Here is a 22,596-nt window from a genome sequence, read left to right on the forward strand (position 1 = left end):
GGAGGGGCATAGGTCATGGTGATAGCCCTGAAAGTCCTCAAAATGCCCTCAGGTAAGGTAAATAGGTATGTAAGACCTCATTTAAATATTAAACAGCCTTGCCCTGGCCAGGTGGCTCAGTTGAAGCATCCTCCTTAGGTTGCGGGTTCAATTCCCTAGTTGGGGCATATGTGGGAGGCAACCATTCAATGTTTCTCTCTCACATTGATGTTTCTCTCTCTCTCTCCCCCCCTTCCTCTCTCACTAAAAATCAATTAAAATAAAATAAGCATGCAAGCAAGCAAACAAACAACAACAACAAAAAAACATACCTTGGGTGAGGATTAAAAATGAAACAGCCTAGAGTGAATACGTTTCATAAGTCACTTTCTAGGATTATTTTTACTTGATGAGTTTTCCACACCTTAAATGATTTCCTTTTATTTTTTCCATTAATTTTTATAACCGAGAGAATTTTATTGAACACGTCCTCTTTTTAAGATGCCAGAAAAATGTAAACGTCTCAGCAGAGTTTCTAAATCATGACATCCGTGTGATTCACAAAGAAAGATATTTTTTTTATGACACAAAACTAAAGTTCTCTATTTATCAGTGGGAACATCGCCACTCTGAGGTCTAACGCATGTATTCATCCGAGGTTGTCATGCCCATTCCTGGGTCCAAAAGGGTGCTGCTCTCCGGGCTCCTAGAGAAGGATGTGTCTGAGACGCCCTGGGCCGGCTGGAAGTAGGACAGCGATGCCAGCTCGGGGTGGACGGAGTACTGACGCTCAAGTTGCTTGTTATAACTGAAAAGAGAAAACATACCTCAGTAATTGTGGTAAGGGACGTACGTCTGCAGCGCAACTCAAAACGGTATCACAAAAGTTAAAACAGTGTATGGATTCTGTCCCATCTATCGCTGACTTGGTAGCACGCTATGTAAAGGAATGAACACTGTTGGGCCCTAAGCAGTTTCCATAAACATTTGAGACAACATGGCGTACCAGCTATTTAGAACAGAGTCGTGGCCCTTCTGTTCCAAGGCTTTCAACAAAGGATGCCAACCAGATGCTCGCTACCCCTCCCAGTTGAGTAGGATGGTTTCTATTTCTAGAGGATGATTTTAAAATATCGGGGACAGGTTTAAAGAGGGCATTCCCTCAGAGACAGCCAGGCTTCTTTCTGAGTCAGGGAAATGTGGCCAACGGAATAGCGTGCGCATACATTTGGGAGTCACATTTCCGGACCGTCTGCTAGAGAGGCGGCTGGGAGCTTCGCATGTGCGTGTCACAGACCCTCCGGAGGTCTGTGGACTTACGTGGTCTTCAGTTTGTACAGCAAGGCGCTAGATGATGCCAGGAGGACGGTGAAAAGGAGGAGGGTCAGCAGGGAGATGCCCAGCATTAGTTTTAACTTGTTATCCTGTGCTGCTACCCCTTGGTCTTCACTTGTCGCGTTCAAATCAGAGCCTGAGGAGAGAGAAAATGCAACGAAAAGGGTCCTTGTGTCCCGCAGGGTTTTCTGCAGGGGAAGGATTACAAAGCCCCTGCAGGCCTTCCACCCTCGGGAGCAGTCACAGCCACAGCCACAGCCACAGCCACGCTCCTGCCCTCGGGCAACGCAAGGAGAGGCTGTGGTGGCCCCGTACTCCTGACTTTTCCCGTGTCGCCTTCCCAGCGGCCTTGCGAAGCTGTCTGTAGCTCCATTTCACAGGATCCCAGAGTGCGTGAATTTGCCATGGCACGGAGCCGGTAAATGGCAAAATCTGGTGTCAAACCCAGGTTACTGGTATTAAAATGTGTATGCAGCACACTTCCTCTCCGACTAGGAAAAACCAGTTCACGACTCTACAGCGATTACTACTAACAATATGGATTTACACGCATCCCTCAAAAGAAAAAGATGCAGTTCTCCTATTGGGACATGCATTGATTTTTCTTTTCAGCTACAAGGAGGGTGTACCAGATGCTTTCTCCATGAGGCTTAAGAACTGAACTTGCCACTGAAGTGGAAACGTACTTCACTTTCCAAACTAAGTTCTATAATAAAGATATGTCCAGATCCAGATATGTCAGGTCATTTTACTAAATCTATTAATGAAAATATAACCTTGCTGTCAAATTTTTATTTTTTAAATATGTCTGACTTAATATTTGTATACTTAATTTATATGATGATGACTTTACATGACCATGTTGGTATTTCTCCCCTTTACCCCAACATCCTCCCAAAAGTTTCAAAGGCTTTCATTATTTTCCAGATAATGTTGTTTGGTAATAAGCAATGACAAGCTCCATGTCTATATTCTCTGATTTAAAAAAATTGCAATTGTCAGAGTGGAGTGAACAGTGTACAATTACCAAAGACTGAGATTTTGACTTTGAGGCAGAGTACTTTGGGAATAATCAAACAAATGTTAAAATGGACCATGCTCCTGAATTGCTTTGCTACTCCTTAAAAGGGCTTTTGTAAAGAGCTGTGTTTATAGTACATCTTGTTTGTCAAGGTGATGGTCCAAACTAGAGAAGGGTTTGGCGTTCCTGACCACTGGCAATTATGCAAACTCCCATTGCAAGTTTGAACAGAGTTTTCCTCCAAGCCTCAGTTTTCTCATCTGTAAAATGGGGATAATACCAACGTCACAGAGTTGCTGTGAGGACTGACATAATAATGTCTGTGAAGCACTGGCATGTAGCATGTACTCAGTATGTGAATAAAAAAATCAATCATGCTCAATTAATTTAATTACTTGAAAAGACAATATTTCTCAAGTGTCCCAGCATTTGTCATTCCTCCATCTAGCTCTTCTGAACAAAGATGCCTCCCTCCATTTTCTTGAAGCTCTGAAAGCAAGAGGCTGTACCCGTCACAGAATCCAGGGCAGAACTGGTGTGACAGGCCTAAGATAGAGGACCAGATGCAATTTCTTTTCAATGCTTTATTTGCAAGACAGATGTTTGAGGGGCATTAATATATTGCCTTGTCATGAATGTTTTCATTCAAATCAGGCGTTACTGTACTCATGTAAATATAATTAATCCATTAATGAAAGTTACTGCATTTAAAAGCAGAAATTCTCTCATTCATTGCTGGTGAGGATGCAAAATGGTGTAGCCACTTTGGAAGACAGTTTGGTAGTTTCTTACAATGCTAAGCATAGTCTTACCATACAACCATCAAGCGCAATTGCTTGGCACTCAAATGAGTTGAAAATGTATGTGCACACAAAAACCTACACCTGAATGTTTATAGTAGATGTATTCATTGTTGCCAAAACTTGGGAGCAATCAAGATGTCCTTCAGTAGGTGACTGGATAAGCAAACTGGGACATCCATACGAAGGAATATTATTCAGTGATGGAAAGACATGAACTACCAAGCCATGGAAACCTATGGAGGAATCTTATGTGCATACTAGAGGCCCAGTGCACAAAATTCATGCACTCGGGGGGAGGGGGGTCCTCAGCCCAGCCTGCATGCCCTCTTGCAGTCTGAGAGCCCTCAGGGGATGTCTGACTGATGACTGACTCCTGGGGAGCGAGCCTAAGCCATCAGTCGGACATCCTCAGTGCTGCCGCTGCACTTGCCAGCCATGAGCCTGGCTTCTGACTGAGGAGAGCTCCCCCTGTGGGAGTACACTGACCACCAGGAGGCAGCTCCTGCATTGAGCATCTGCCCCCTGGTGGTCAGTGCATGTCATAGCAATGGGTCTTTCTGCAGTTCGATTTGCATATTAGCCTTTTATTATATAGGATTACTAAGGGAAAGAAGCAAGTCTAAAAAGGCTACGTACTGTATGTCTCCAAACTTATGACATTCTGGAAAAGGCAAAAGAATAGACAATGAAAATGTCAGTGGTTGTCAGCAGCTGGGTGAGGGAGAGGTGGACAGATGGAGCACAGGTGATTTTTAGGGCAAGGAAACTATTCTTTTTTTAAAAAATATATTTTATTGATTTTTTTACAGAGAGAAAGGGAGAGGGATAGAGAGTTAGAAACATTGATCAGCTGCCTCCTACACACCTCCTACTGGGGATGTGCCCACAACCAAGGTACATGCCCTTGACTGGAATCGAACCTGGGACCTTTCGGTCCACAGGCTGACGCTCTATCCAGTGAGCCAAACCAGTCAGGGCAAGGAAAATATTCTTTATGGTACTGTAATGGTGGACATGTGACATCTGCATTTGTTAAAACCCATAGATTTAGAACACAAAGAGTGGACCCGGGTGTAACTATGGGCTTTACTGTAGTTAATAATGCATCCGCATTGGCTCATAAATGATAAAAACGGTGCCACATTAACACAAAGTGTTAATAAGCGGGAAAACTAAGCAGGGGAATATATGAGAACTCTCTATAATTTCTGTTCACTTTTCCTGTAAGCCTAAAACCACTCTGAAAACAAAGTCTGTCCATTAAAAAAGCAAACTGCATTCTATTCTTTTTTCACTTGCCTACTCCATTTGGTTTATCTGAGTCAGGGATAGAAGTTACAAAACAGGAAGACAGAAATAAATAGGTATATGCAGTACTGTAACTGGAGAGCGTGCTGACATCCGCAACTTTCATAAAAAAGGAGTGTGTGCTCTGCTACCATGTTAGCCTTCACACTCCCCTCTGACATACACCTCACCAGAAAACGGTCCCGCCACGCAGGCCTACAATGTATGCCGGCACGTATGCATTCATTTCATTGAAGTATTTTGTTCTTACTTGGAATTGCTTGGAATAACTGATCTCTTGCTTCTTCCTCCGGCACTGTTTCATTTAAAACTGTTAAAAGAATAAATTGGTGTTATGGGAAACAAAATGCACTTACTAACATTGTGTGCGTGTGTAATATCTACAGTTTATTCTCATTTATTCATGCTAGTTATTTTTATAATATAGAGGAAATACAGGGTTAGGATTCTGCGAGGTCACAACATTTCCACCCACCAATCAATGCAAAGCCCTGTTTTATGTGTGTTTATGTTTAAAGACACTTTATTTTAGTACATATGGCTGATTCATTACATTGAACTCACAGCCAACTCCCGCACTATAACTCCCGCTAAACAAAGCTTATCCAACACACGTTTTCTCCACAAGGTACATCACAGCTGTCTTGCGCTTAGGGACAATAACCAGCATTTGAATGCTATACGTGGGGGCCATTTTAAATAGCACAATCACCCACAGAAAACACGAAATACATGTTGCATGAAATAGACCACAAAAATGGCACGTATTTACAATATGAGAGCTGAAAAAAGAAGGCGGAATGCAGCCTTTTTCCACCTCAGCTAGGCATGTGAGCAACGGGCAATTAAAATGTTTTGCTGCTCTGAGCATGTCTGCACATTACTGCAAAATGTTCTAGTATTGCTTTGGGGGTTACAAATCTTAGGTGTTGGTAAATTCTCAAATACAGAATATGCAAATATTGAAGCTTGACTGAATATGGCATATGTCTTACATTTCTATTGCATGCATATATGTGTGTGATATTACATTTATATATGTGTGCATCTACAGTAAACATGTAATACATATATGATATGTGCATTATGTTTATAATGCATGCTTAACTATGATGTATACATTCATTTTATGCATGCATATATTTTGATAGGTACTTTGCATTTATTCATACATCTCCACGTGCTTAGGTGCATGCTGCTCCTAACATAAAGAGGGGCTATATTGGGCAAGAGCCTTATTTAAACTTTTTAATCTTAAAAAAAATTGATTGCAACATTTGTAGGCGCATGAAACTTTTGGGAGGAGAATCAGAAAAAGCGAAACACTTGATCAACCTTCTGGATGTGTTTTGCATTTACATGTGACGATGGCAGCAAAATGTTGACATTTATTCTTAGTATTGGAACTATTTACATTGATGTTGGCTTTCTTACATAAGATTTTGGGACAGAAAAGAAATCGTTTTCCCAGTTACCTAACTACTATGACTTTACCTTTAGCTAACATTGTCCAAAATGCAGGCTCATTTGGAACCTCGGTTGTTCCTGTTTAAAAAACAAAATAGAACAGTTTGACAAAATAAGGTAATTTGGCTTTAGTAAATTTGTGTCAGAACATTCATTCATTCACTTGTTAGTTTAGTCATGTAATAGTTCCACCTTGAGCTCCTACCATGTACCAGACCTGCAGTTGGCACTGAAGTGACAGAAATGAACACCAGTCTTAATGGTCAAGAAACACACTCGATTTTGAAAGCAGACAGGAATCACTGCTTATTATGTTGTAGGATAAGGAGGGTGTTAAAGGAAACGCACGGATGGTATTCATGGAGGGGCCAAAATCAAGTTGCAAAAGCTGGAAACCCTTCAAAGGGGAGATGGTGCTTTAATACAGGGGCAGAGGGCTAGACATTGCCAGGCAAACAAGTTCAGAGGGAGGTCATTCCACTGTGAGCAGACTCAGACCATAACAGGCTGGGCCAGCTCTCGGAGCTTCAGGAAGTCTGGAATGAAGAGCGAGGATGGGGCGTGTGACCAGGGAAGAGACTGAAATGTTCTTTAATGTTCAGGTCACGTCAGACTTGACTGCCCAGTTAGAGGTTAGAATGTGACCCCAAATTTAAGTAGTGAAACTTAAACTTTTACTCATAGAATGATATGCTCTAGGTATGCCTACAGTGCTGTAACTTTAAAATTTTGAATATTCTTTCTACATGGTTCTTTAGTATTTTCTTCTTCATTTAATTTTAGTAAACTAAAACTTCAGTGCAAATGACTAAAGATATTGAAGAAGTAAAATACCAGCATGATCAGATTTCTATTTTTAAACATATCAAAAGCCGATTAAAGGTTTTTATGTTTAGTGGTGTTAAAGATGCAAATGAATTTAGGGTAATCATATTAGTAACATACTTATATTGCATGAACTGGAGAAAATAGTTTCATGTAACAACAGGTCCATTGTCCTCAATTAGACCACTCACTCAAGACTTCCTGGGTTGTTATGGTTTCACAAATATTTTATAAGGGACAATATTTTTGGCAGGAAAGTAAAATGATTATTTTTTATTTTGCAGCCTCTTAATCACAACCCCACCTCCCCAAATAATCTTAGGAAACACTAATCATTGCCTCTATGCAGAGAAAAGTTTATTTCTCGAGCAGGTAGAAATTTTTATGTAATTATTAAAAGTTATATTAAGCACTAGCCAGTTTGGCTTAGTGGATAGAGCATCGGCCTGTGGACAGAAGAGTCCTGGGTTTGAATCCAGTCAAGAGCATGTACCTTGGTTGCAGGCTCCTCCCTGGCCCAGGCCCTGGTCAGGGCTGTGCAGGAGGCAACAAGTTGGTGTGTTTCTCTTACATCGATATTTCTCTCTGTCTTTCCCTCTCTCTTTCACTCTCTCCAAAAATCAATGGAAAAATATCCTCAGGTGAGAATTTAAAAAAATTATATTAAAATGTATTAAATATTTATATATATTTATATCTTTATGTGAAATATATATGTATTTATGTTAAATATAAATACATTTAACATTAATATATGCATAAATATAAATTTGATATATTTTATTAAAATAAAATTGTATTATAAAAAGAGCTCATTTTCTACCCCATGTCAAATACATCTGAAAATTGACCCTTAGATTTTCATGGTTTAAAATATTTTAGCGCCCTAGATGGTGTGCCTCAGCTGGCTGAGTGTCCTCCTGATTCCTGGTTAGGGCACATGCACAGATTACAGGTTTGGTCCCAGACTGGGTGCGTGTGGGAGGCAATGATCAATGTTTATCTATTGACTAGAGGCCTGGTGCACAAAATTCAGGCACGGGGTGTGGGGGAGGGGTGGCGTCCCTCAGCCCAGCCTGCACCCTCTCCAGTCTGGGACCCCTGTAGGATCAGGCCTAAACCAACAGTCAGATATCCCTCTCACAATCTGGGGCCTCTGGCTCCTAACCGCTCACCTGCCTGCCTGCCTGCGTGATTGCCCCTAACTCCTCTGCCTGCCTGCCTGATTGCCCCTAAGTACCTCTGCCTGCCTGCCTGATAGCCCCTAACTACCTCTGCCCTCCTAACTTGACCCCCTGCTAGCCTGATGGCCCCTAACCGCCTCTGACTCGGCCCCTGGCCTAAGCCTCAGTCTAGCCTCCCTCTGCAGGAGGCAACCTGGCAGATAAGGGGAAGGCGCCACCCCCATTTCCCTACTGCTGCTGCCACTGCCGGCCTGAGCCTCGGCCCTTCGCAGCTGCTGCGCCTTTGTCCGGAAGGATGTCCAGAAGGTCATCTGGAAGACGTCCACTCTAATTAGCATATTACCCTTTTATTAGTATAGATATTTCTCTCTCTTCCTCTCTAAAATCAATAAAAAAATTATTTTAAAAAGATTTTAGAGTGACTTTGAACTGCAGAGTACAAGTTCTTTAAGCATGCTATTATTTTATGAAATACTCAGAGTAGTGAAACTTAAATTTTTACTCATATAATGACATGCTCCAGGTATGACTACAGTGTAGTAACTTTAGTACTTGGAATTCTTTGTATGAAGGGTTCTTCACTGGGTGTTCCAGATGTCTCATTGAGTTTATCTAGGAAAAGGGATAAGTGGGTTATCAGCATATTAAAATATTGACTCCACATCTGTGATTAGGCATATTTTTTAGCAAAAAAGTGAAACAAAGTAAAGGAGAGAGGGAGAAAAAAATCCCAGAAAGATGTTGACAACTTTTTGAGGTAACTCAAAGCAGGGGAAAGAAAAGGTAAAGTTGTTGCCTGAGGTGGGATTCATACGCCTATAGTTTTGTGGGATTCTGGCCCACAACCAGAGGTGAGGAAGGTCTACTGGATCAGACACACTGTCCCAGATGGTTCCGGCCCTCACCTTGCAGTGATACCGTCAGCCCAGGACAGTCTGGTAAAGGGAGGCAGCATCAATTTCCTTGTAAATTGGAAACATATGCATGTTTACTACTCAAGACAGGACTTTGGATATAAAGATGTGGGGCTACAAACCAAGGGTTTTCAGGCCTGATTTAGTGCATATCTCAGGCGATCATGTGTCCATCTGGACCTATGTCAGTAAGAGTGTATTTGGGGATCGTTGTGACTGGAGGACTATACTTTCCCCCATGAAGTTGGCCTGAAATTTCAGTTAACTTTGCTTAATACAGGAGTCAATCAAGTTCCATAAGCGGTACAGGCAGTCCCCCCTCGGGAGGAGTTCTACAGAGACAGAATGAATTCGGACGAAGCCTGCAAACAGCACCATTACAGGAATCTTGGTGGCAAGAAAGGATGGAAAAAGAGATTGTTACCGGAGTTGACACTGATTCAGGCAGGACTAGAACAAGTGGCCAGAAATCCTTAAACTCTGCCCTGCAACCCTCTTCATCGGTTCTGGAAAAAAGTGTCTGGACTGCTTCAGCTACTTGCACTAGGAATTTTTGGACTAGCAGAATTATTCAAAATACTTCTGGAGATTTAATCTTGAGGGGGTGAGGGGAGGGGCTTGGTCCTCTGAAGCATCCCATCCATGTCAGCCTGTCTCCCTCTGTCAGAGCCCCGCTCAAATGGAACAACTGATCCCTATCCAACTTTCTCTGACAATCCTTTGGGGACCTGAATTGTGGGAATATAGGTTAGGGTTTTGGACTCTCTTCCCTGGTCCTCAATAAGCCATCTCCTAAGGGAATCTGAGGTACGTGGTCTGTTTTCTTCAACAGTCTCCCTATTCTGTGTCTTGTCCCAAACAACTCAAGAGCTTGTTTACTTGTAGGAGCAAAATTCCCACGAGTCAGCTGTCTCATTAGTGAATGCCCTTGAAATGTCCCCCTCTCAGTTATGTCCCAAGGTTTGAAACTGCTCAAAAATATCCCATTATTGTCATGTGGCTTTATTTAATAAATAGGCTTACGGAGTCTGTCATTCACCAATATTGAAATGCCATTGCCAGAAACATCCTCTCTTCCCTATTGACTTCCATCCCCTTTTCCTTGTAATTCTGTTTTGTGGCTTATGTGTTTCGTAGATCTGAGCTGTCACATGCCGAGGTAATAGATGTGTTATATGCATTTGGAGATTTAATGGCCTCCAAAGTCATCTATCAAATAGTTATGCTTGGTGGAAAGGTGCAAAAGGAAACAATGTTTGAAGCTGAAGGTATAAAGCAGAAAGGAGTAAAAATGTGGGTTGAAGAAAGACATACAATATTCTAGTCCTAAATATAGTTATTTAGTTTTTATTTCCATGCAAACCCAAAATAGTCTAAAAAAAATGTAAGAACCTCTCTGCCTTCAGAATTTCTCAGTGCAATAGACACGAGTGTCCTTATTTAGGAATGAAGACTTCTGACATTAGCGCCAATAAGATCTTTTTCCTACCCAACACTCTAATGCTGTTTTGAAATATTGTTTTAAGAGATGTTCATATTTGCACTGGTGCCTTTCAATACTTACAGTTTCTTAGAGAAAAATCCACAGCAGTTGTTGCTTTCACAGATATTTCAGACTGGGAGCCAGTTGGAGTTTGGGTTGTGAACACATCTAAAAGCATAAGACAAAAGTTTTCAGCCACCAACCAAGTTTAGACTTTCTGTTTCTTTACATTTTTCATCATATGATTTTTTAAAGAACAGATGCAGTGACTAGTTTTTTTAAAAAAAAAGAATAATAAAATATTTGTGACATTCTTCATCTACAAAATAAGGAAGTGGGCAAAGGTCAAAAATAAAATCCGTGGGGAAAAAAGCCAAATTAGTATCCTTTTGCTAAATGACTCTTTCTGAGAAGAAATAATTGGAGAATTTACGGAAAAACATATTTTCCGTAAATATGCATAATAGGTACCAAAGTAGATTTGTCGATGTGTAATATTATCACTGTATTGACATTATCAGAAAGCCAAGTAAGGCCCGGCTGCTGTAGCTCAGTTGGTTGAGCGTTGTCCCATGTACTGAAGGGATGCTGGTTCGTTCCTGATCAGGGCACATGCCCAGGTTGTGGGTTGGATTCCCGATTGGGGCACATACAGAAAGCTACTTATTGATGTTTCTCTCTCTCTCTTTTTCGAAAATCAATAAAAATTAATATCTTTGAGACAGGGGGAAAAAAGCCAAGTAAGAAACACTCATTTGCACTGAATCTTCTGTTAGACTATGAAGCAGTTCCGCTTAAAAAGCATATACTTCAATAACAATAAAGGTCGCCTACATACCTTCACATTGGCATATGCACAGAAAGGACCCTGCTTTCATTATTGTAAGTGGAATTGGTTATAATGCAAAACTAATGGACATACCCACCCGGCCCGAGTCAAATAAATTGGATAAAGATGGCTGATTAAACATATGTATATACATCTTCTCCTTCCAAAATACCATGGAATGACAGAAAATTGTAATACATGAATGTATACATATTTAATACGTGTGTGTGTGTGTGTGTTCCCCCCAGAACACACACATATGCATGAGTGCGTGTGCGCGCGCGCACACACACACACACACACCAGTGCTGTTAATGTAAATTTTTAGAAGTTTCTGAGCTAGATCTATGAAGAACACAATGAAATTGCAGCCCAATATTCATGTTATGAGTTATGAAAGTATAAATTTAAAATAAGGTGGTATTTGTCCTAGCTGGCTTGGCTCAGTGGTTAGAGTGTTGAGCCCATGGACAGAAGAATCAAGGGTTTAATTCTGGTCAAGGGCACATATGGTTGCAGGCTCGAGCCACACCCGGCTAGAGTGCATGCAGGAGGCAACCAATAGGTGTGTCTCTCTCACATAAATATTTCTCTCTCTGTCTCTCTCCATTCCACTCACTCTAAAACAATAAAAATCAATGGAAAAAAATATCCTCAGGTCAAGATGAACAACAATAACAAAAAATAATGTGGTATTTTTGCAGAGACAGACAGATCAGAAAAATAAAAAGGGAATAACTACCTAAATTTCAATGAGAATTTAGATTATATTAAATGTGAGTTTCACATGAGTAGGGAATTGGTGTTATACATTTGGCAATTACCCTTGAAACATGTAAAGTTGTATGCCTATTTTATGTGACAAAAATAACTGAATTTAAGACCCAAGAGTTAAAAACAAAAATATAAAATTTAAGAAAACTAGGCAAATATTTTAATACCTATTTGGATAAGGTTCATCTAAGCAAGATACACAATGCAGAAATTATAAAGGAATTAAAGATTTATTTTATAAAGTTTAAATTTTTCTCTGTGATTAATATACCTAAGTAGGTTTAAAGATAAACCACAGCCTGGAAGAAAATACTTGTTACTTTTACTTTAGAGAAAAAGTTAATATACTAAATATAAAAGTATCTCTTATAAATAAGCAAAAATATAATCTAATAGAAAAATGAGCCAAAGATAAAAACAGACAAATCACAGAAGTTGAAATTAAATGCCCAATATACACAGAGAAAAATACTCAACTTCACAAGTAATCAAGATGCAAATTAAAAACACTAATAAAGTTTCTCACTTATTCACAAAATATGATTAACACTATATTGTAAGTGAGATTAGGGAGCACTCTTGGGAGATACAATTTGGTAGGTACCTTTGGAGGGCAATTTGGTGGTATCTACCAATATTTTAAAGGTTTATCATTTATTCAGCAATTCCAGTACTTGGTATCTATCCAAAGAGAGATATACCCAAGAGTGTCTGAAAAGAGCATACATGGGAGAAACTGCCCATCATTTAATTCTTTGTAAGACAGTGGATAGAGAGTTCCAAAGCTATGAAGGGAGAAAAGTCAGTCATAAGACCATTCTTCACCACAATTCCATTTATATTTTAGATAAATGTGTGTGTGTGTGTGTGTAAGACAGACTTTTTCCTTTACTCAAAGTAATCATCAGGCTCTTGAGTTATTTGTCCTCCGGTGAATTCAAATGGAGGTACATCCTGAAAAGGAATGCCTGCACCCTGTAGGGTACAGCAGAGGCAGCTGGTGGTGGAAGATGTGACATCCCTCCTGACTCGCTCTATGGTAGCTATGAACCACCTCTCTGAGCATCAGGGTGTTTTTGTTTTGTTGTGTTTTTTTTTTTTGTTTTGTTTTCTACATTTAAAAGAGGGATAATAATTCATCAAAGAAAGAAGTACAATTTATGGATTGTAGTTTTCAAAGTACTTCATTGTATATGTATTTCTATTTTTCTTTGATTAATACTAATAAAGAACCCAGAATAACTAGATTTAATCTTAATTTAAAAGAATTTTTAAAAAGAGTTTCTTAGGAACTTTTCACTTTTTAGAATGGTGGCCATTATAAAGACATAGAGAGAAAGCCCATATGAGGAATGGTGAATAAAGTTAATTGGGCCTCCCACACACCTTAAAGTCATCTTCTATGGGTTGAATTTTGTCACTCCCCCTACCCCGGAAAAAAAAAAGGGTTGAAGTCCTAACCCCCAGAACCTCAAATATGACATAGTTTGGAAACAGGGTCATTGGAGATTTAGTTAAGATGAAGTCACACTGGAATAAGGTGAGCTCTTAATCCAATATAAATGGTATTCTTATGAGAAGAGGAAAATTTGGACACAGTGATAGAGGAAGATGCCACGTGAAAACGAGTCAGAGATTGGAGTTCTGGTACTATAGTAGCCAAGGAATGCCTGGGGCTACCAGAAGCTGGAAGAGGCCAGGAGGGACCCTCCCCTAACGACTTTGGGGAGAGCACGGTAGAGTCAAAATTTTGATTTTCAATTTCTGGCCTCTGGAATTGTGAGAGAATACACAGTTTGTGTGCCTTTGTTTTAGCAGCCCTAGGAAACTCATACACAACTCCAAATAAATTCTGGTTATCTCACTATAGAATTAAGTTAGTTGTTACTCATGTGAATAAGTAGCCATAATGCTACAATGGAGCCCATGTTAATTATATACAATTACCAAGATAACCTTGTTAAACTTCGTAACATCTCAGGAAAAAGTTGCAGAAATTAAAAATTTCATTTTACACACTGAAATGTCTATAAGGTAAATTTAAGAAGTAGAAAATAATGAGATTATAGTTTTTAAAAAAGTTAAATCAAACCAATATAATCAGTTCTCGTAGATGTATTACTATTAACTTTAAATACTTACAATTTTTTTCCTCTTTAAAATGATGGTCATTTTTATCATTATAAGGGATGTTATGCTTAATTTCTTCTTTATGTTCTTCATCAACTAGAGGTTCCACATAAACCTCTGAAAAAAAGGATGACACACCGTACATCAGACATATGTTAATTTCTTTGAAGGACTTTCATTTTTTCCACAAAGGATTGGAAGCAGAGACTTCACTTCTAAATCGTACCATATTTCCAACAATAAAATTGCTACACATCAATTTTCTAGGATAATGGGGTCATCTTCCTTATCTATTATGTCTGTGAAAGCTACTCATGCTTACCCACCTTCATTATTGGAAGTCACATCACTAATCTCTGAGGAATGAACCCCAGATAAAAAAATAAACAGTATGAAATTCATTGGGACGATGTGATTGATCACCAATGTCCTGTGTCTCTCGGAGTTTCCTTCCAGTTGTCGGCAGGTCCTGTAACTAGCTGGGGCATTATGACGTCACCGACAAAAGGTCAGAATGCTGGGGAGGGATTTCCAAACGCTTTGTGACTCCGTCTGCTGTCTGTTTTGTCCTTGAATTCTAATGGTCTTTAGTTTTAAAAAAGAAAACATCATGATATTTTCTTTGAAAATTAAGCAATATGTATTCAAGAAATAATGGGAATTATCGGCCCCTGGATTTTATTTCATTTAAAACATTATTTTTCAATTGTAGTTGTCAATAGTACAAATAGTTTCAGGGCTCTAGCATGGCGGTTACACATTTATAGAACTTTCGAAGTGACCCTGCGAAGGTCCCCAGGATTTTAAAGAAGCATTAATGTTGTTGCTAATAAAATGAGAACACACCTTTTGGGTTTTCAAAGCATTACAAAAACATCTGTTCTTTTGGATAACTGAAGTGAAAATGTTTGTTAAAAGCTAATCGGAGACACCAACGTTCAATCCAAGTGCCCAGCACCTTCTGGTTCATGGGCTATCTTAACTAGAGTTCTTTAGGAAAAAAATTTTGAAACTCATTTTTCCAGGTTTTTCTTTATAAAATATAAAATATTTGTTTTACTTACATTTTTTTAAACAATGAAACCCATTTTTTGCCTCGCATACATTGATAAAATTATATAATATTTAGTTAGTCAAAAGAGGAATTTCATATAGATATTATCCACATATTTCTCATATATAACTCATAATCAGCAATAAAGCAAGCAATTAAATGGACACTATCATCAATATTCTGCATGATATTAAAGGATCAACTCACTTTCTATCAATTTTAATTGTTGGTGCTGAATAGCCTCTCAGCATTAGATAACATTTATAATTAAAATGACACACTCATCAGTAAAAAAACACATAAATTTAAAAAGACTTAAAAGTTTCCTTCGGTGCAATGAAGGCTCACAAATTAAGTCCAACCTGTGGTTTCTACATACCTGATGAATTAGAGAATCAACTGGAAGGGAGTCTAATTGCAGAAGAGGATGAGGGGAAGCGGAGAGGACTTAAACTCTTAGTATAATGGCAGCCTGATTTCTCGCTGCCAAAGGAGGGAGTTCTAAATATCTAAACAATGAAAGGTAACTATGTGAACCCATGATTTCTGATATATATAGGTAGATATAGAAATAAATATAGATGTAAATGTGTATGCATATGAATGCATATATTACATACACATATACACTTATGCATACAATAATTCCCTATCTCTGTCCAATGGAGAATATGACAACAGTGCTATTCCAATTCCATGAACACATCTAGTCCCCAGGTCTTGGTGTGTGAATATTATTCTCCACTAAAGGAACCAGGAATTCTTTGAGAAATGGCTGGTTCCAGGGCTGGGGCAGATGAGTTTAGAAAAATAATTGTCAAGAGCCTAAAAATTGTTCCCAGGCTTTAACGTAGAAATTCCACTTCTGGGAAACTATCTAAATGAAATAATCATGATTGCTAAAAGAAAAACAATTAGTCAAAATTATGCTCATTACTTCCTTGTTTATAATGAGAAAAATTTGAAACAACCCAATACAAATGATAGGGTAATTGACCAAAAAATGTCATGAATGTTCACTAAATTGAATGTTAAACAGATATTAAGGTTAAGTTTATGAGAATGCTTATATTATAATGTTAAAGTATAAATGCAGCATCTAGATCAGGGGTCCTCAAACTTTTTAAACAGGGGGTCAGTTCACTGTCCCTCAGACCGTTGGAGGGCCGGACTATAGTTTTAAAAAAAACTATGAACAAATTCCTATGCACACTGCACATATCTTATTTTGAAGTAAAAAAACAAAACGGGAACAAATACAATATTTGTATTTGCATGTGGCCCACGGGCTGTAGTTTGAGGAGCCCTGATCTAGATCAAGTGTGTGTACAGGTTTGGGCTGAGATCTGGCCGTTCACTGCAGCCTCTAGATTCTCCCACATCCCACGTACCCCAGTGTATATCGGTGCGTTGAGGTGGGGTTGGCATTCTTGCTGCTTCAGGGTTTTGACTTTCCTGCTCTCAAATACTATCTGTCCTTCAAGATTTATGCCACTTAGCCATCCCATTCTCCATCACCGACCCACCACTATCATCTTTTGTCCTTCTCTAAACCCATCCCAATTCATTGAAGACTCTTATACCGATCTCCATTTCCAAGCCCTACACCTCCCGAGAACTTACCGGCCACACAGACAACGCATCCAACTGCTTGGTCTCTCAGTTTGACATCCCACTGCCAACACTCCTCTCTTCTAATCTAACTTGGCAATCTACACCCATTCTTTTGGGCCTCAGTACCACACGTCTCTGTTCCAGCTGTGAAATGTTAAACTCCCAGATCCTGAAATTAAAAGTAACCATTGGAACCCATGGATTTTGACATATATTTCTTCCTGACCTTATATTTCTATCTTCCAATTTCTATTGATTTGGTTTCAATATTCTGCAAGCATCCCTTCTCCCACTCAGATGTCCTTCTCACCCCACTCTGGGCCACCGTGGCTCCCTTTACCCTACCCTCACACATATGCTTCCTGGGTCGGACCCTACTAAAGGCTTTGGGATGGGGATTATCAGGAAGATGAGGGGGAAGTAACAATGTACTTACTTTGAGATTTAGTGGACCCAGGAACATTCAGAACTTCTGAACACGATTTTCTCTTCCTTTCTTCTCAGTGATCACCCTGCTGCAAATCTTGTTCTAGTTCCTTTCGCCCCTATCTTGTATCTTCTCATTCAACTTGGAGTGATGATCATGTTTGCATCTTCTGAAAAGCCAAGGACACCAGTCTTTTAATGAAACTTAGAGGCCTCTAAATAGGTGTGCCAGCTACACCCAGGAAGGCCTAGCTAAGCCTTTCCTTATCCTGGTTCCATTCCGGCAGCTCAGAATGGGCATCTGGCTACTTGTAAGCTGCTATATCCCCTCACTGGTATGAAAGGGTCAATACCAGGAGGTAGAGTAGTTTCCCTTGTCCACGGTTTGGCTTTCTACAGTTTCAATTACCCGTGGTCAACTGTGTGCTCCAAAAATACTAAATGGAGAACTCCAGAATAAACAATTCATATGTTTTAAATTGCACTCCATTCTGAGCAGCGTGATGAAATCTCGCACCGTCTGCGTGGGACAGAAATCGTCCCTTTGTCCAGCACATCCACACTGCATACGCTACCTGCCCGTTAGTCACTTAGGAGCCATCTCAGCCATCAGACTGACTGTCACTATATTGTGGTGCTCCTGTTGAAGTAACTTATTTTACTTAGTAATGGCTCCAAAGCCACCCACATACTTTATATTGCAGTATATTGTTATCATTGTTCTATTTTATTATTAGTTATTATTCATCTCTTATTGTGGCCAACTTATAAATTAAACTTTGTTATAGATATTATGTATAGGAAAATCATAGTTTACTTTATACTCTCCGTGGTTCAGGCATCCACTGGGGGTCTTGGAACATATAGCCCATGGATGGGGGCGGGGGGCCACTGCACTAGTCCCCCCTGGAAGACTAAGTCTGGGTGGGAACGCCACTGTTTTATTGGGCAACTGGAAGGTGCGAATCCCTCCGAATCAAAGGCGCATGGGCTCTCCCGTCCCTGTGGCTGCGCTCCCAGGCTGGCCAGCCGGCTGCCCTCAGACTGTCTTCCCGGGGCGGTGGCCTGGCGACAACATCTACCCGGGGGCAGTGAGCCCACACGTTTCCTCCCCGTCACTTTGACCATCTTAGCTTTCAGCGCATTTTCATCAGCCTCACCCTCTCTCCCGCGAAGGGAGCGTTCATTCCATCGCCTGAGACGTCCTCATCCTTGCTTCCCAAGGTTCCTTTGGGCTTTTCAGGGGGAACTAATTGTGTGATCCTCCTGGTGAAAGTAGCTTTGTTTCCAGGGTAGCAGGTGAGCAGGGTAGCAGGCGCAGGAGGGATCATTTTTCAGTAAATAAAGTCTGTGTGTGGAAGGGGACACGAGATAGTAATTAGGAGCAGGGGCTCTGGAGACAGAGATGTGGGTTCAAATCCCAGCCCCACCGCCAGCCAGCTGCATGGCCTTGAGTCAGATTCTTGTGCCTGAACCCCAGTGTCCTCACCTGTGAAATGGAAAGAATGACAATGCTATTGACTTCAGAAGATTGTGGTGAAGATTCATCCGATCACCCGAGTGAAACGCCTGGCACGAGGCCCAGCGCTAAGCCAGAGCAGGGACTTCCCCGCTGAGCTCACACTGCCCCCTGCTTGCCACGGCCCTCAGCCTCCACGTTTGCAGCAGATTGCAGGACGGTCGCCTCGCCGTCACCATGCTTACCTCCAGGAACAGCCGTGAGAGGTGGATGGGAGAATCTACCTCAGGTACCAAGCAAGCACGGTGCTTGGCATAAAGCAAATTCTCGGTAAACAAGTTCCCAGCAATTCTTACCCCTGGTGCCATCCTAATGTCCCCTCAGCGCCTGGCACGTCCTTCCCAGGACAGCCACTCGGGAATCTGGAGCTGCAGGTGCGGTCATTCAACACTCGCCTCTCCCATCTTCCCTTCCTCTGGGCATCGGTGAGAGCCGGGGGACCTTTCTTCCCCATTTCTCTGTCCAAGTCACGCAGAACTTTCCCTAGTCACTTAGGAGAAAGAATGCAAATTCCAAGGAAATAGCCTGAGCCCAAGGGTAGCACAAGCTTTCTTCTGAAGGAAAACTGTCAACATGGCAATAACCAGTTTGTGGCTCTTAGGAACTTTCTGGACTTGCAGTTTTTTGTTTCTTTTATTTCAAACCCACAAGCTCACAGAGTTTTGCTGAATTCAGTGTCCAGATAATGCCCGGCCAGTGCTTAGCATCAGAGCTATGCCTCATGGTATCTGCACATCCGCAGGAAGCTCATGCCAGGGCGGAAATGTGCTAAAAATTGTTCTTGAGATTGTGAAATGGGGCTTCCATTTTGAATGAATTTTCTTTAACTTCCATGGGTCAGTAGTTGCTGCATCTAATGGTTTACTATTAAGACAAAACCCAGCAACACTCCTACCTGTTCCCCTTCTAACAAATGCTGCCTCCTTCTATGATCTGTAGTTCAGTTGTTTCATGGACAATATCGATGGTGCCCTAGGAACAGGAAGGTAAAAGTCATTCACTTCATCACGACATATTTACTAGTACTTCATCCACCTTAAATAATAGACCGGCCTTACATCCTGACGTATTCAAGGTCTCCTGATGGAACCAGGAACCGAAGAGCATTTACCCTCTGCATGACTCCTGGTGCCCTGAGAGGAGGCTGCACAAGCCAGGTGGGTGGAGCAGATGCTGCTTTTTAAAAAGAAATGAGATTCCTGCTCATTTCTAAACTTAGTTTAGGGAATAGCTGCATTAATAAATTTCACAGCCAGGTGGCACAGTGACTGAGCGTTAACCTATGAACCAGGAGGTCAGGGTTCAATTCCTGGTTGGGATATGTGCCTGGGCTGTAGGCTCCATCCCCAGTGTGGGGCGTGCAGGAGGCAGCTAATCAATGACTCTCTCAGCATTGATGTTTCCATCTCTCTCTCCCTCTCTGAAATCAATAAAAATATATTAAAAGAAAGAAGTTTCACAGCTGCACATGGCCCTGACCTCTCAGCTGCATATTTCTAATTGTTCATGTACCAGCATGTATTTTATATTACTGTTTAAGAATTAATGCCACTTAATTTCTTGAGCAGAGAAAGAAAATTAGCAAAAAATTAACTGCGATAGTTCTGCAAACCTCTTATTGTCAAAGCTAAGATGTTCTGCTTTGGGCGTTTCTGTTTATTAATGCTTACTAGTCTGCTTGTCTTCCTATAAGGATGAATACAATGCACGCTTTTTTTCTCACTTTGCAGCAAAGAACAAGACCTAAAAATTCCTTATGTACTCTTTTTAAAAAAATTCTTTATTTTTTACAGTATTACATGACTCTCCTTTTTCCCCCCATTGACCTCTCCCCCACCACACCCTCCTCCAGGCACAAGCCCTCAACCCCCCTACTGTTTGTGTCCATTGGTTATGCTCGCATGCATGCATACAAGTCCTTTGGTTGATCTCTTACCTCCTCACCCCCCATCTTCCCTCTTATGTTGTACAGACTGTTCGATGCTTCTATGTCTCTGGTTCTATTTTTGTTCATCAGTTTATGTTGTTCATTATAGTCCACAAATGAGTGAGAACATGTGATATTTATCTTTCTCTGACTGGCTGATTTCACTTAGCATAATGCTCCCTAGTTCCATCCATGCTGTTGCAAATGGTAAGAATTCCTTCTTTTTCACAGCAGCGTAATTGCTTGCTGGGGAATCCTCCAGGACTTTCTGATTGTCTCCCTGGTTCCTTCCCACTCAGGAACCCCACCCTCACCTCTGGAATTACCCTCACATCACTCAGCAGCACTCAACACTAGTCATGCTGAGCTTGGTGTCCCCTGTTAGATCTGCTGTCCGCCCTAATCTTTGGGCCCACTTTATAACTGTGAGTGCACATCTTGTGAATAGAAATAACTTTCTGATCTCAGATGGACAGATCTGAGAAGCACCAATGCAAGCACTTGAACAAATATCCAGAAAATAAATGGAAAGCTGATTGCTATACTATCTGGAGCCTGTGTCCACAGGAAGGGGAATGGTGGGAAAACCCAGTGCCTGGTGGGTGAAGGTGATTCCAGTGGTTAAGAGTATAGGGTCCTGAGCCCATTCATGTGGCATTAAATCCAGTTCCATCACTTTGTAACATTGACCATGAAATTGGAATAAACATAGATAACCAGCCTTGTGGAGTTGTCACAAGCATTTGATGAGATTATCCATGTAAAATGCTTAGGATATATTTAATGTGTAGTATGCACTCAAATAAATGTATGCTGATATTATCATTATTATATATTGCTTTTACTTAATCTCTCTGATAGCAGACCTTAATTAGGTACCTATTTGCTATTCATTCATTCATTCATCCATCAAGAGTTCATTGAGCATCTACTGTGTGCTAGACACTCTCTTCTAGATGCTTGGGATACATCAACAAATAGACAGAGATCCCCAATGTCATGAGTTTATATTTTTAATGGAAAGAGATAGTAAACAAAAGCCTAGTAAGTAAATTATCCTATATAATAAATGCCTACTATGCTAAGTGTCCAGTCGCTGGCCGTCCATTCAACCAAAGCATAATATGCTAATAATATGCTAAGGCTGCTCAACCACTTGCTATGACATGCACTAACCACCAGGGGGCAGATGCGCCGACCAGTAGGTTAGCTTGCTGCTGTGGTCTGGCTGATGATCCGGACTGAGCAAGACAGGCCTGACATGCCCTGGAGCCCTCCTGAGGCCCCTCCCTGGCTGGCCAACCTCCTGAGTTCCTCCCTGGCCCCAATCGTGCACCGGTGGGGTCCCTCAGCCTGGCCTGCACCCTCTCACAATCTGGGACCCTTCAGGGGATGTCAGAGAGCCAGTTTCGGCCCAATCCTGCAGGCCAGGCCAAGAGACCCCATGGTGCACAAATTCATGCGTTGGGCCTCTGGTATAATATAAATGCTAGGGGAAATGTAAATTTGAGCACAGAAAGGAGGCTTGCGTGTCCTTTTGGGCAGATGCAATAATCAGGGACTTTACTGAGGTAACATTTAAGCAAAAACTTCAAAGAGAAGGAGTTAGTCCAAGGCCATCTGGGGGAAGAGCATCCAGTCAGGGGAACAGCCAATGCAAGGCCATAAAGATGATTGTGCCTAGTGTGTGTGAGGCCAGCAAGGAGGCTGGCGTGGGGGAGGCCTGGGATGGAGGGATCAAGGGGGAGCTGAGGCTTTTAATCTGAGCATAGAAAGTAGCATTGTAGGGTTTTGAGCAGAGAAGGGGCTATGTTCTCATCCACAGATAGGGCAGGGATGGGCAGCTGGTTCCTCACTTCCAGCCAATGTTAAAAAGCCTCAGCAGCTTTCCCTTAACCACAGACTCCTGGGGGCCAAATGCCCCTGTCGTACCTCCATGGGATTATACTTCTGACTGAGACAAGCCCAAGTGAAGTCATTAGCCTTTAGACAAACAAACAAGTC

General features: G+C 41.1%; 1 protein-coding gene across 1 annotated transcript; it reads right to left on the reverse strand.

The window, feature by feature from the left end:
- Positions 1-323: 323 nt before the first annotated feature.
- EQTN (equatorin) lies at positions 324-18,274 on the reverse strand. Its single transcript, XM_036329138.1, has 9 exons — positions 18,229-18,274; positions 17,157-17,216; positions 14,065-14,169; positions 10,401-10,487; positions 8,475-8,534; positions 5,941-5,991; positions 4,697-4,756; positions 1,300-1,450; positions 324-787 (listed from the first exon to the last, which is right to left on the reverse strand). The coding sequence occupies exons 1-9, from the start codon at positions 18,272-18,274 to the stop codon at positions 616-618; spliced, it is 792 nt and encodes a 263-aa protein (XP_036185031.1). The 3' UTR covers positions 324-615.
- Positions 18,275-22,596: the final 4,322 nt, after the last annotated feature.

The sequence above is a fragment of the Myotis myotis genome, unplaced genomic scaffold (assembly GCF_014108235.1).
Source record: "Myotis myotis isolate mMyoMyo1 unplaced genomic scaffold, mMyoMyo1.p scaffold_m19_p_12, whole genome shotgun sequence".
In the NCBI taxonomy this organism is placed as follows: domain Eukaryota; kingdom Metazoa; phylum Chordata; class Mammalia; order Chiroptera; family Vespertilionidae; genus Myotis; species Myotis myotis.